Here is a 12596-nt window from a genome sequence, read left to right on the forward strand (position 1 = left end):
TATGCAGGGAAGAAAGGTTTTTCTACAGCGATAGATGTAAATTAGAATATCATCTCCAACAAGACTCATAGCTAACCTCATATATTCTCTAAACCTCTAAATTGACTTCCATGGTTATAAAATAACCAGATTTGGTTTTGAGTATGTTACAATTTGTTAACAGTATTAAAATACAAGTATCAGGTTAAAAGTTACTATCCACACCTCTCCAATCTAATGCAATAGGCAGTCCTTTGAAAATCTCTCTTGAATTGCAGCAAGTTAATGATCTGATTCTATAGATGGCCCTTGTGAGTTTCACAGAGTTGCCACTGACTAGAATTACTGTCAGAAGAATATAATACAGCCCTGGCAATATGCAATCTGATAGCCTGCAAGGAAAATCTATTAATTTGCAAGCAATCTGAAGATCCAAAAGGATCCAACTGACAAAGAGTGATACGTTAAAGAGAAATGCAGCATTCTTGAGCCAGTGACTTCATATTTCATAGCTGGGATGGCTACCCTACGGCCCTCCACATGAACTACATCTCCAATCAGTCTCCAATCACCAAGAATGATGGGAGTTTTACTGCAGCAACGAGGGCCACAGGTTAGCCACCTGTGTAGAGTTCCAAGGTCTTTAGGTCACGGTTGAACCAGTTATGGGTTGAATCTAGAGAGGCAAAGAATGGATTGTTGAACCTTTTGGATATGCTGTAGATCAGGGGTGGGGAACCTGTGGCCCTTGAGATATTGCAGGACTACAACTCCCATCACCCCTGACTGCTGGCCAGAGCTGAAGTCTGACAACATTTACTGTAGATGGTTCAACCTCAAAGTCAACTAGCTTCACATTATTGAGGAGTAGGGAGATGCAGAGCTGCTGAAGAACCAGACGTGTCAGCTTATATTCTTTCACAGAATGAGCCTTTCTGCCTAATCAAATCAAGGGCCAGGTCTGCCAATACTGGGGTTCAAAATTTATTTCCATTCCTCTGAGGAACAGGGATCATACTTCTCTCACCACACTGGAAAAAACCTCAAGGTATATTTCCGTGGAAAAAAACAGTTTTCCTGCCCTCTCCTAAGGTTTTGTAGAAACTGTGCTAACTTGGAGCCATGTAATGAATAATGGAACCAAAGCCACAGCACAGCAGTTCAAATTATCATAGAGCTACATCAGCAGAAAACAGACAGCAAAAAGCAAAACAATGAGATGTTTAATTGACCCCTTTGTACAATAGTGCACATTTAGCTTCCCCCCTGCCCACTGCCAAATGAGGGATGCTGAAGATGGAACAATCTGTGGGTTTCAGAAGGTACAGCAGAAGCCAGGAATATATTTGCCATGTCTGGTTTTCACCACAAAAAGAACTTAATTTTCTTCCTCCCACCTTATTTTAACACCTCAGGCTCATTTTACCTGTCCAGAATTCTTGCTCAGTCTCTGATCGAGCTTGTTTGATAATCTTTCTCCCACATCCAGGTTGCCATTGTCCTTTCCAATTGAACAATCCATGTGCTGGGATGATTCACTCTCTGAATGGTTAACTGACAGAGTTTCTGACCCCTGATTAGCAGGAGATGATGATCTGGAGGGAGATTCCAAAAATTTCTTGATGGATGGATGATTAAAAACCATAGGATCACAGGCCTTGGTGCCCTGAAATAACACAGGAGGTAGCACATCTCAATTTTGCTCAGAGTTAAAGTCATGACAGAAAGTAACATGCCTCACATCAGGTCAGGCTATTTTTCCATCTAGTGGAGTACTGTCTACTCTGCCTGGCAATGGCTCCCTGCAGTCTCAAGAAGAGGTCTCCTCCATCACCTGATCCTCTTAAGATGTCAAGAAATGAACCTGGGCCTTTTTGCATTTAAAGGATATGCTCTGCCAATGAGCTACGGGCCGTGCCTGAATAGCAAAAGGAGTATAAGCAGATCAGCTGGCAAGGCGCATGCTCCTATAAGAACCAGCTCATTCATGCTATTTTTGGCGGCCAACATGGAACGTAGAAAAAGTGACAGCATTATGCTTACAGGAGACCTGACTGGTTAGCTGGCCTGTTCTCTGTGGGTTTAAGGAAACAAGTTATTTTATTTTATTTTAAAGCTTTTGAGGCACACTCCTGATGAAATTCTTTCATCACTGCTTCTTTCAGAGACGTTTCAAGTAAGTTACGCTGGTTATGAGTTGCTGAGAGTTGATTTATTCTTTGCTAGCAAAATGTCCATGATGACAATAGCCAGAGTGTACAGAGTGAGGACATGTATAAGAGAGAGATCTGTGTACAGATAGATATTGCATTCTTATCTATGAGGGTTGATATTTAGGACAGAAGCAAATGTAGCTCTTATTTTCCATTTACTCATATAAGAGGAAGTAAAATAAGTATGTTCAGGGACACTATTGGGATAAAGGCTAAACCCGCTCCTTGAGGATATTATTAAGTCTGCAAGGCAGGATATAAAATTTAAACAAATACAATTAACCTAATAACATGGGTCTGAAGATAAACAATTATGCTTCTTTTGGTGAGCTCAAGACATACTACAGTAGAAGGAAAAGCACTAAAGCTGATTGGGCTCCCATTCTTATTGTCAAAGTAAGAAACCTTGGAAAACCTAGGAAGCTTTTATTCCAGTGTTCCAACTGCTCTCAATAGTAAATTATGTTACATGAATTGCCTTCATTTCAGTTCATTAGCTACAATCTTCAACTGGATTCTAAAATTGTAACTGTTTCCCATGAACAGATGTTCAGTGTAAATGGTACTGTTACATAAAATGCATCAATTTTTTCAATACAGAGAAAGACACCAATCAAGTTCCCCAATACACCCAAATCCCGCTGACCCTCAACAAATAACCATACCTGTCAGTAATCAGGATCTACAACAGAGGTGGACAACTGTGGCCCTCCAGATGTTGTTGGACCTTAACTCCCATCAGCCCCAGTCATCCTGGCCAATGATCATGGATGACGGGAGTTGTAGTCCAACAGTCTTGAGCGCCACAGGTTGATCACTCCTGATATACAGTAGGGCCCCACTTATACGGTGCGTTATGTTCCAGACCCCCGCCAAAAAGCAAAACCTACCGAAAAGCAGAACTCTGTCAATAAAATGGCACCCGATGCCCAAAAAACACTGTAAAAGCAGAACAAGCGCTGTATGAGTGGGGCCTTACTCTAATTGAAAGCTGCCGTATTAGCGGGCTGCCGAAAAGCAGGGCCCTACTGTACAACATATTGTTCAACTACACTCCCCCTCAAAAAAGCAAGCAAATACAGGAGATTATAAAAGAAAGGGGAGGGGAGAAAAAAGGACAGCAGGGAACAGCAGAAGAAAGAAGGGGAGGGAAGGACTACTTTAGCTATCTGAATCCAAGCAGAGATCTCTGGATCTGAGAGATCCTGGTGCATTGGGATCAAGAGAAACCTCTCCTCATAAAACACCTTCAAATATCACTTACATTCAGAGGCTGCCATCGGAAACTATTAGGTTAAAGAAATATAACCAACAGAAAACACAACCTGGTCAAAACATATCTTTGATAAACACTTGCAGAATTTAACAAAAGCGCTCCTATCTCGACAGCTTCCTTGGAGGTTGACCTTCAAAATGTAACTGGTAAGCATTTGGGAGTCTTTCTTTTTTTGCCAAGTCAGCTCATCCTCTCCTCTGCCTTTTGCTGCTGTTGCACATATTCACATGCTCCATTACAATAATTTTTACCTCTCCAACTTTAAGAAGACCAGCAGAAGCATAGTAGTTTGCAACAATGCAGGCACGTAGTTTATCCATCATTCTTCTTGCCTCAATCAAGCGCTATACAAGGGGGGAGATGAGAGTCCTGTTATGAAGTGACTGCAACAAATCGCTGCATCTCTCCCCCCCAAATACTAAGCATGAAATCTTTATACCTGATCTATGACTTCAATCTCATGTTCTTTATTCTTCATTTCTACAGAAAATTGTTCTTTAATAATTGCCTCAATCTTCTGTACTGCAGCATCTCGGGCTGGGAGAGTCCACAAAAAGGAAGAATATTCTCATGTGCAAGAAAATTAAGGCCGTTTCCATCATTACATTCCCCACTCCTGCCTGGAAGATGATATGCATTTCTGGCTTATTTTCTGCATGCATTTTAATATGAAAATGACCAGGCCAAGTACGAAGAAATGGAAAAAGCGCACCATTCTTAGTTTTACATTTGTGTGGGTATACACAGAGACAATATTTTTAAATAACACAAGGAGAATGGACAAAATTTCAAAGAAGCACATGCTAATAACTGATATATGAATATATGGATGATGGCTCCAAAATCTGAAGATTGTTGATGCCCTTACAAGGGCTCAATGGACAACCCTTTTCAGGAGACCTTCATCAAAAGCCTGATTGGTCACAGACGTTCAGCAATCTACATGTGTACCAAAGCACACATTCAGTTAAATGTATTATTTGGCCTTAAGTGTTTTTAATATATAAATAGCAGATAGGGGCGAGTATGTGTGCGGGAGAGAGAGAATATTAGAGAATAATTAAAATCATGACTGTGGTGCAGGTGGTGGATTTTTAAAAATCCTTTTCACTGCTACAGACTATGTGAGAAGTGTGTCATAATAGAGAGTCTAATTACTTCATTTCAAGTCTGGCTATAGAAATTTAAGTTTAAAAAATAAAATGGGAAATGGTGGCAGATGATCTATCATTCAAGCTCTTGAATTTCATGTAAATAAATATCAAAACTAATTCCATGAGTGTGAAAGAAAAATAGCCACTTTCTGCAAATGTTAGAGCTCTCACACAAAAGAGAGACTTCTTCTTCCTTATCTCCATCCCACATCTCAATTTGTAAATATATATTACCTGACTGTTCAACTGCTTTGTGACGTTTATTTGTAGGTGCAAGTGAGATCTCCTCATAGTCTGGGTCCATCTCCTTTATAGTTCTCTTGATTCCTGACATGTTTGGTCTCTTCACTAGAGGGCAGGGGAAAAAACAAACTTTGAATTCAAACATCTCAGAATGACTTCCCATTTGTAAGGCCACACTGAAGAATAAGCCAACCTTCTAACTGGGGACAAAATAACAGTATAGACCTATTTGTGTCTTACTTCTGTGTAGGGCACTTATTGCTTCAAGCCAGAGTAGGACCACACTTCTCACCCCCACAGTGTCATGCTAACTCCACCCTCTGATGACTATACATTGAACAGGGTTGCTTGCAAGGGAATGCTTGCTTGCTCTTAGGGACTCTGCAGGATCAGGAATCCTGTGCAATTGAGCGTCCTGATCATGCAGATCCCCTAAACACCAGCAGCTCAGTACATGGCCGTCAGAGGATAGAGCCAACACAGCACCACAGTATAAGGAGAAATGCAGCCCTGCTTCGGCTTGAAAACCAAGAGTACCTTCACAAAGTAATGCATGAATTGGGCTTATGTCTCAACTGTTTTCCCAAATTCCACCAAGATCTATGAAGTGATTCAGCTCATTCAAGCCTGATGCTGAATCATGCTACTTTGCAGTAAGACAGCTTTTTTAGAAAAGAAAAAACTTTTAACACAGCTCCAAAAATATTCTGCACATGAGATGAAGTGCATTATTGTTCATCAAGAACATCACCAAACTATCATAAGCAACAGCCACACAAAAAACACATCCATACACCCACTGCTATGTTTCTATGAGTTTCTCTTGGCTTTTTCATGGTACAGCCTGAAACACTATAAAATCCTGCTAAATCTACTTGACCAGAGACCATGACAGGATAAACAAGAGATTAAAAAAGTAGAAATAAACCACTCAACTATAGGCAATGACAGCTCTGCTGTATATTCCCCAAGTCTCTCAGAAGTTATAATCTGTAAAGAGCCTCAAACAACAAAGGGAAAAGAGTCCAGCCTAACTGCAGATGATGAGGTAACCTATTCAGGCATTCTGATGCCATGTAGAGCAGGTGCGGGGAACCTCTAGCCCTATAGATGTTGAAATATAACTCCCATCAGTCCCAGCAAGCAAGGCCAATGGCCGGAGAGAATAGGAGTTGTAGTTTAGCAGCACACTCATCCCTGTGCCCCTCCCCCTGTGTGATTAATCTATACCAGTGGTTCCCAACCAGGGGGCCTTGACCCCCCAGGGGAGCTGCGAAGTAATCCAGAGGGGATCACAAACAGTAAAGAAATGAATTACTTATTTTTTTTTAAAAAAAGTCTTCACTCCCTTGATGCTGTCTGCTCCCCACTGCAGCTGCAGACGACACCTCCCTTTTGCTCCAAACGAGGGGGAGGACTCTTGCTGAAGCACCAGAGCATCTTTCAGGCACGCTGAGGGCAGGCATCTGCCTATCAAACACATGGCAGATGCCAAAGGAGGCTGAGGGTGGAGCTACCAGGAAGAAGAGGAGCTTTCTATTGCAGACTCCTGTCTCCTCGCACTGCCGCTGCTGAGGACGCCCTTACTCAGAACAAGAGGGCTTTTCGTGAAGCAAAAAGAAGCAAGGCTGCAAGGAAAGGCTGCTTTCCCCTTTCCTTCCTGGCAGCCAACCTGCCAGCCTGGCTTTCTTGGCTCCTGCTTCGCTGCCACCTCCTTTAAAAATTATTCCTATTTGCCTTTGGCCCAGACTGAGCCATGGAGCAGTGAGGAACCTCAGGACTTGCTGGCCCCCCATCTCTGAGGCTAACTTTGTACGCCAGCATCCCCCCTTTCTTTCACCTATACTCCACACCCCCATCTGTCTCTCCAAGATGCTGCAGCAGTTGAGGGCTTCTCCTCTCCCACATGCCCAAATGCATGCACGCCTGCAGATGCTTGCAGGAGGGGCAGGTGTGTTTGTGTGTGTGCATGTGCTGATCAGTCTTTTCTTCCACTCTCATTCCCCAAGTGCACACTAACCAGGTCATCAGTTCTGATGATCATCCCAAGGCCTAAAAGCACTAACACCCTTCCTCAATGTATGCACTGTTTTGCTTTCACAATCTAGCATCCCCACAACTACCACATTGCTGCTTCTTGATTATTATCATTATGTTTTTTAAAAAACAGCAGGTTGGCTGAGGCTGGGGTCCACACACTGCAGCTGAAATGCATTTATTTATTTATTATTGCATTTATATTCCACCTTTTCTCCAAGTTGCTCAAGATGGTGCACATGGTCCCCCCCCCTTTCCATTTTATCTTTACACCAACCCTGTGAGATAGGTCAGGCTTAGAGACTGTGTTTGGCCCAAGGTCACCCAGTGGGCTTCATGGCTGGGTGGGGATTTGAACCTGGATCTTAGTCCAACACTGTAACCCACTGGTGTTGGGAGTCAGGACTCTACATCTTCAGACTGTGTGTATGGGGGAGGGTGATCCCAATTTGATTGGACCTTTGCATTAAGAAAAGAAAGCAATGCCTCCCTGTCTGTGGAGAGCTTTTTATGGAAAGGGATATTTGGAGATGTGATTTTGTCACACACTTTTTTTTTCAATTAACAGAGACAAAAATTACAATGGGGGGTGTCACAAAATCTTTTGAGCTTACAAAGGGGGTCCCGTGCTCATAAAGGTTGGGAACCACTGATCTACACGGTGCCAAAACACCTGGACAGTGCTACTATTATTGCAAAATCTGCTGTTAAGCTGGACTTCACTTTCTTGTTTGAAGCTCAATACACCCCTCACACAGTTGCCATCCAACTCATAGGGGTGAAGAGAATGGCAACGAGGTGAGATGAAGCCAGAGCCCTTGTCTCCATAGCTCCCCCTTACATGATTCTGAAGAATGCCTGAAGAGGGCTACCATGTGCACAGCCACCAGCAAGGTCTCAAGTCCTGGTAAACTATTTCTTCAGCCCCAATTCAAGCAGAAACCTTCCTTTTGCTGCTCATTTTCCTTAGGAAAGTTGTCTGTGTGCACACGAGTTAATACATACATGTCCTTGGCCAACATATCACACAGAAAGACACCGGAAGACACTGTGATAAACAACAACAAAACCCACAATATTTTACCTCAGATGTGTCAGAGGCAGAATCTAATTTCCCTCAAATGTCACTGCACCTCAGTTGAAGGTTGTTCAGTTTCCTCTGCCTTCACAGTTGCCCCTGTTGGATAAGAACTGTTTTAAGCAGTGACATTTTTCCCCTTTAAATTCAGTTTTCCAGCTGTTATTGCACAAGATGATCCACCCCTTTGGCATAACAGTATTTCAGTTTCTAATTTCACATCTGTAGATCTTTACAAAACCACAACTACTGAAGGCCAAAGTAAAACAAGCCAATACCTCAAGCTATTATCAGGCAATACAAAATGCTGTTCCAATACATTACTATGAAACACTGTGCAACTTAAGGAGACGATCTTATACTCACTTCAGGAGCAAGTTCTCTCTGAACTCAAAGGGGCTTACTTCTGAGTAGAAATGTATTAAGATTGCATTGAAAAGCATATTATGTTGGGGCTACAGAGAAATTGGCACAGATATTCAAGAATAGAGTCAATGAAGCATGCTAGTTTGCAAAGAGCCACCCTACCTTGCACATTGAAAGTCATCTTTGCGCCATTAGGAGCCAATTTGGTGAGGATCTTCGGAACAAGCTTGAATGACTGCAGGAGCATCAAGACAAAGCACCCCATCAAATGTTTCTAATACCCATCATGATAGCCCACACCAAAACTCAGTAAGGCAGCCTTTGGGAAAAGTTCTTTCAGAAAGATTAACACTCCAATCCTACCTTGACTTGACAATTTATTTCTGAGTATACATAAAATCAGGCTGCACTCTTACCAACATCCCAGTCCTATGGCGAGTTACGTAAACCTAAGCCAGCTGAAATCGGTGGGACCCGCACCAAATGCTCAGGACTGGGCTGCACGTGTACGCGAGTAAACTTAGTCAGGGATTAGTTTGCAAGGCTACCGCTTTAAACAGGCTAATTTGGAAATTAAGTTAACCAAAACCTACTCTTAGTCTAACTTCCAAGAAGTAAAGACGGTTAAGGTCTGGGTAGAAGGTTGGCATTAAATGGGGCATTTCGCTTCCGCTCTGGCGAAGTTCCACAAGTAAGCAAACTTCGAGGGCTCTCGTGGAGGCAATCGCCTCGAACCCTCTTGCAAGGGACCCCAGCCTTTTGCCGGAGTCGAGCCCGCGCCAGAGGGGGCGCTCGCCTCACTTTCACACACGTCCTGCCCCTTCTCAGCCCGGCAGGCATAAAGCACAGCCCCTGCTCCAAAAGTACGACTCACCCAGCTTCTTAAAGACACCCCAAAGGGCCGCCGGCGGTCTCTTTTGCATCAACCCAACCCTGCGCCTACCGAGGCCAGCGCCTGTACCGCGCAGCCGCCATCAACTCCGTCCTCTATCGCCTGCCCGTCACCGCGACGGAGGGGCGAGGCTGCGCAGGCGGAGAACAGAGAAGGGGCGGGTAATGGGAGAAGCCGATTTCAGGAGAGGGCGTTGACGTGGTGCACAGCCGTGCGAGAGGCTCGCTTCAGCTTCGCTTTCGCGGCAGCATCCATGGAGCCTGGTGGAGGGAGCTGAGGCGAAGAGCTTTTTATCCTTACAGGCTTTTAAAGGTTTGTCTCACAAACAGACAAATGAAGCAATTGTACAAGTTTTTATTACTTATTTCTTTTGACTGATCACGTTTTATCTCCTGCGGTCTTTATTGTTTGTGACTTCTAATTGATGACTTGTATTATGGTTCTTATCAATAAAAGCTCTTGCATTTTCTGTTTTTACAAATGGATTGGAATGGTTTGGCTGTACGATATGATGACTTGGAGGCTGGTAAGGGCATCCGATGAAGAGCAAGCAACCCACCCAGGGAATTAATTAATTAAATTTATATCCCACCCTTCCTTCCAGAAGGAGTCCAGGGCAGCAACAAAAAACACTAAAAGCGTTCTAAAACATCTTAAAAATAAAAGACTTTAGCACGTTTTAAAAGATGCTTTGTCTTAATATCTTTTTTTAAAAAGCTTTAACAAATCTTATAAAGCAATTGCAAAACAGATACGGACTGGAATAAAAGGCTTGGTGAAAGAGGAAGGCTTTCAGTAGGCACTGAAAAGATAACAGAAATGGCGCTTGTCTAATATTTGAGGGGAGTGAATTCCCAAGTAGGTGTCGCAACACTAAGGATCCGCTTCCTATTTTGTGTGGACGGGACCTCCTGAAAACATGGTATCTGCAGAACGCCCTCACCTGCAGAGCGCAGTCTTCAGCTGGGTATATAAGGGGTAAGAATTTTAAAATGAATTATGTCACGGACCTGGAAAAAGTTTAGGGGTAGACTTTTAAATTGCCCCTTAAGCTGTGATCTTGACAGTGGGTTGCCCCTTGGTATAAAGATCACATAACCTAAAAATACCAGCTTTCAGCTCTTAAAGGGTGGGTGTTTGGACCAATCAACGATCAGTGGGTGGTGCACAAATGAAAGAAGATGGGAAATTGCGAGTGCGAACTTACCTGCCCACCTTTTCCATGCTTACCTAACCCCTTCCTGAGGTAAACGATGCATTACAAGATAGTATGAGATACTGCCTGGATGGATTCAATATTCAGATCAATCCGTTTCCATATCCAGTAGTTATGTTTACAATTTCTGGCCATAAAAACTTCTTGACTGAAATGCACTATATGCTCTTACTTGGGTTATGCCCCACCTGCCCAGTTTAATGCTTCTGTAAACAGCAGATTTGCTAAACCTGGGTTTCTGGTTTTGTGAATGAGGAAACTAAATTGTTCTTGTTATTTAGCGAGAAAATTGGAGTGGAGCAATATTGGAAAGGTTTGAAAATAAAATTTCATTTTTGGAAGAACCAGTATCTTGACAGCTGGTATCTGTTGCATGTAGAAAAGTTTTGCCTTTCCTTTGAGGTCATGTTTAGCTGCTTAAAATTCAAAGTTGTAATTTCATAGCGAAAACAGCTTTTTGGACACGTGAAGAAATGAAATGTACTGCCTTCAAGTCAATTCCGACTTATAGCGACGCTATGAATAGGATTTTCATGGTAAGCGGTATTCAGAGGGGTTTTTCCGTTGCCTCCCTCTGAGGTTGAGAGGGAGTGACTGGCCCAAAGTCACCCAGTGAGCTTCATGGCTGTGTGGGGATTCGAACCCAGGTCTCCCAGGTCGTAGTCCAGCACCTTAACCACTGCACCACACTGGTTCTCCCCTATTTTAATTTGCTCTCTATCAGCTGATTTCTCCACAATCTCTTCTTGTGCTTATTTGCTCTGCCATTGTCAAATGGAAACAAAGTCAGATCTGTTATAATATATGGGCCTGCTACTTCCCCATAACTCTGCATTAAAATTAGTGTAGGATTCCTCTTATTCAGGCTGGATATAAAGAGGACAATGTTGATGAGTAAATGGCCTTTTCTGCTGCTAACTTCTTTTCTGTCACCATTACTAATTGTGTTTGGTAGTGATTCCAAATTAGTGGAGATAGCATTTTTGAAGAGTCTAGCTTTCAAACTACTACCTATTACCTGGACCACCATCTTACTCTTCCAGGAGTAATAGTTCAGACAGTGTATGGTTGCTGGACAGATTGTTGTGGAAATTGCTACTGGTGAGAACAATTTTGGTTGACTGCAATATGCCTTCCTGATCCTTCAATAGAAAAATTAGACAGTAGGTATATGTCAGATGGCAGTGACATGATTTGGGGTGGCTCTGAACTTTCAGAGTACAGAAGTGTTCATATCCCAATTCCTTTTGAAGCTGCATATGCAATTCTAAATCGAATAAGGAGCTACAAGTACTATAAGCCATTTTTAGCTTCATTAAAGACTTTAAAATGATGTGTAAAGGAACCTAAAGTCCCATGGCTGCAATGTTATATTTAGCTACAACCATGCACTGTACTTGCATAACTGGGCACCAGACACCAGACTAAAGGCACAGTCTTCCAGGAGGCTCTCCTACACTGGTCTCATTCTTTCCATAGGGCTTATGCAGGCGACATTCCAACTGTGCTGAAAACAAACAATACAATCTAACAACAGTATGTGGGATGTAATCTAATTCAGTGTTTAATTCTAATACTTGTAGGAATGTTCTGAAAAGAGGGCAGGCTTCATAGATAACTGTTTACGGAAGATATACAAATAATTCAGATAATCAGGAGTACTGTTAGCCAAACTCTTGAGTAATGGAGATTTTATTGCTGATAGATGTCCAGTTATAAACAAGACTGAATAAACTTGGTAGCAAATAAGTCCTGAACATAATCTACTGGGGACTCTAAACCAATTTTCATCATTCTAGATGCCCTGCTTGTGAACATCCATAGCTATTTGGTTGGCCAAAGCTGGAAACAGAGCAAATTTTAGTCTGATCCAACAAGACATAACACTCAGACAATAGCAATCCTTGCTGTAGGAAAAGTGGATCTTTCCAGCAATAGTAACTATGTTTTTGAGCACTGGAAAATAAACATTTGCAAGAACTAAAAAACCAACACACATAGCAATGACAAAGAAACAAGATTTAATCCCAGTGTATATGGTCATATGCCTGTCTTGCCTTGTTAACATGTCTGTTTTCCAAATTCTGAAAAAAAAATCTTAAGGAATAATAAATAAATGCAAACTAAAATGACGCAAATTAG

General features: G+C 42.4%; 1 protein-coding gene across 2 annotated transcripts in view; it reads right to left on the reverse strand.

The window, feature by feature from the left end:
• Nucleotides 1–9429, reverse strand: part of YEATS2 (YEATS domain containing 2) — a 65693-nt gene extending 56264 nt beyond the window's left edge. Inside the window, exons 1-7 of one of the 2 annotated variants that reach the window (XM_061636369.1) lie at nt 9221–9429; nt 8509–8581; nt 7987–8079; nt 4857–4970; nt 3908–4005; nt 3720–3812; nt 1406–1645 (exon numbers count right to left, since the gene is read on the reverse strand). In XM_061636369.1, the coding sequence (XP_061492353.1) occupies nt 1406–1645; nt 3720–3812; nt 3908–4005; nt 4857–4956 (531 nt within the window). In that variant the 5' untranslated portion in view covers nt 4957–4970; nt 7987–8079; nt 8509–8581; nt 9221–9429. Of the gene's footprint in view, nt 1–1405; nt 1646–3719; nt 3813–3907; nt 4006–4856; nt 4971–7986; nt 8080–8508; nt 8582–8939; nt 9126–9220 lie in introns of those variants that run through there. The other variant, XM_061636370.1, reaches the window with a different exon arrangement.
• Nucleotides 9430–12596: the final 3167 nt, after the last annotated feature.

This window comes from Rhineura floridana, chromosome 7 (genome assembly GCF_030035675.1).
Source record: "Rhineura floridana isolate rRhiFlo1 chromosome 7, rRhiFlo1.hap2, whole genome shotgun sequence".
NCBI classification, from domain to species: domain Eukaryota; kingdom Metazoa; phylum Chordata; class Lepidosauria; order Squamata; family Rhineuridae; genus Rhineura; species Rhineura floridana.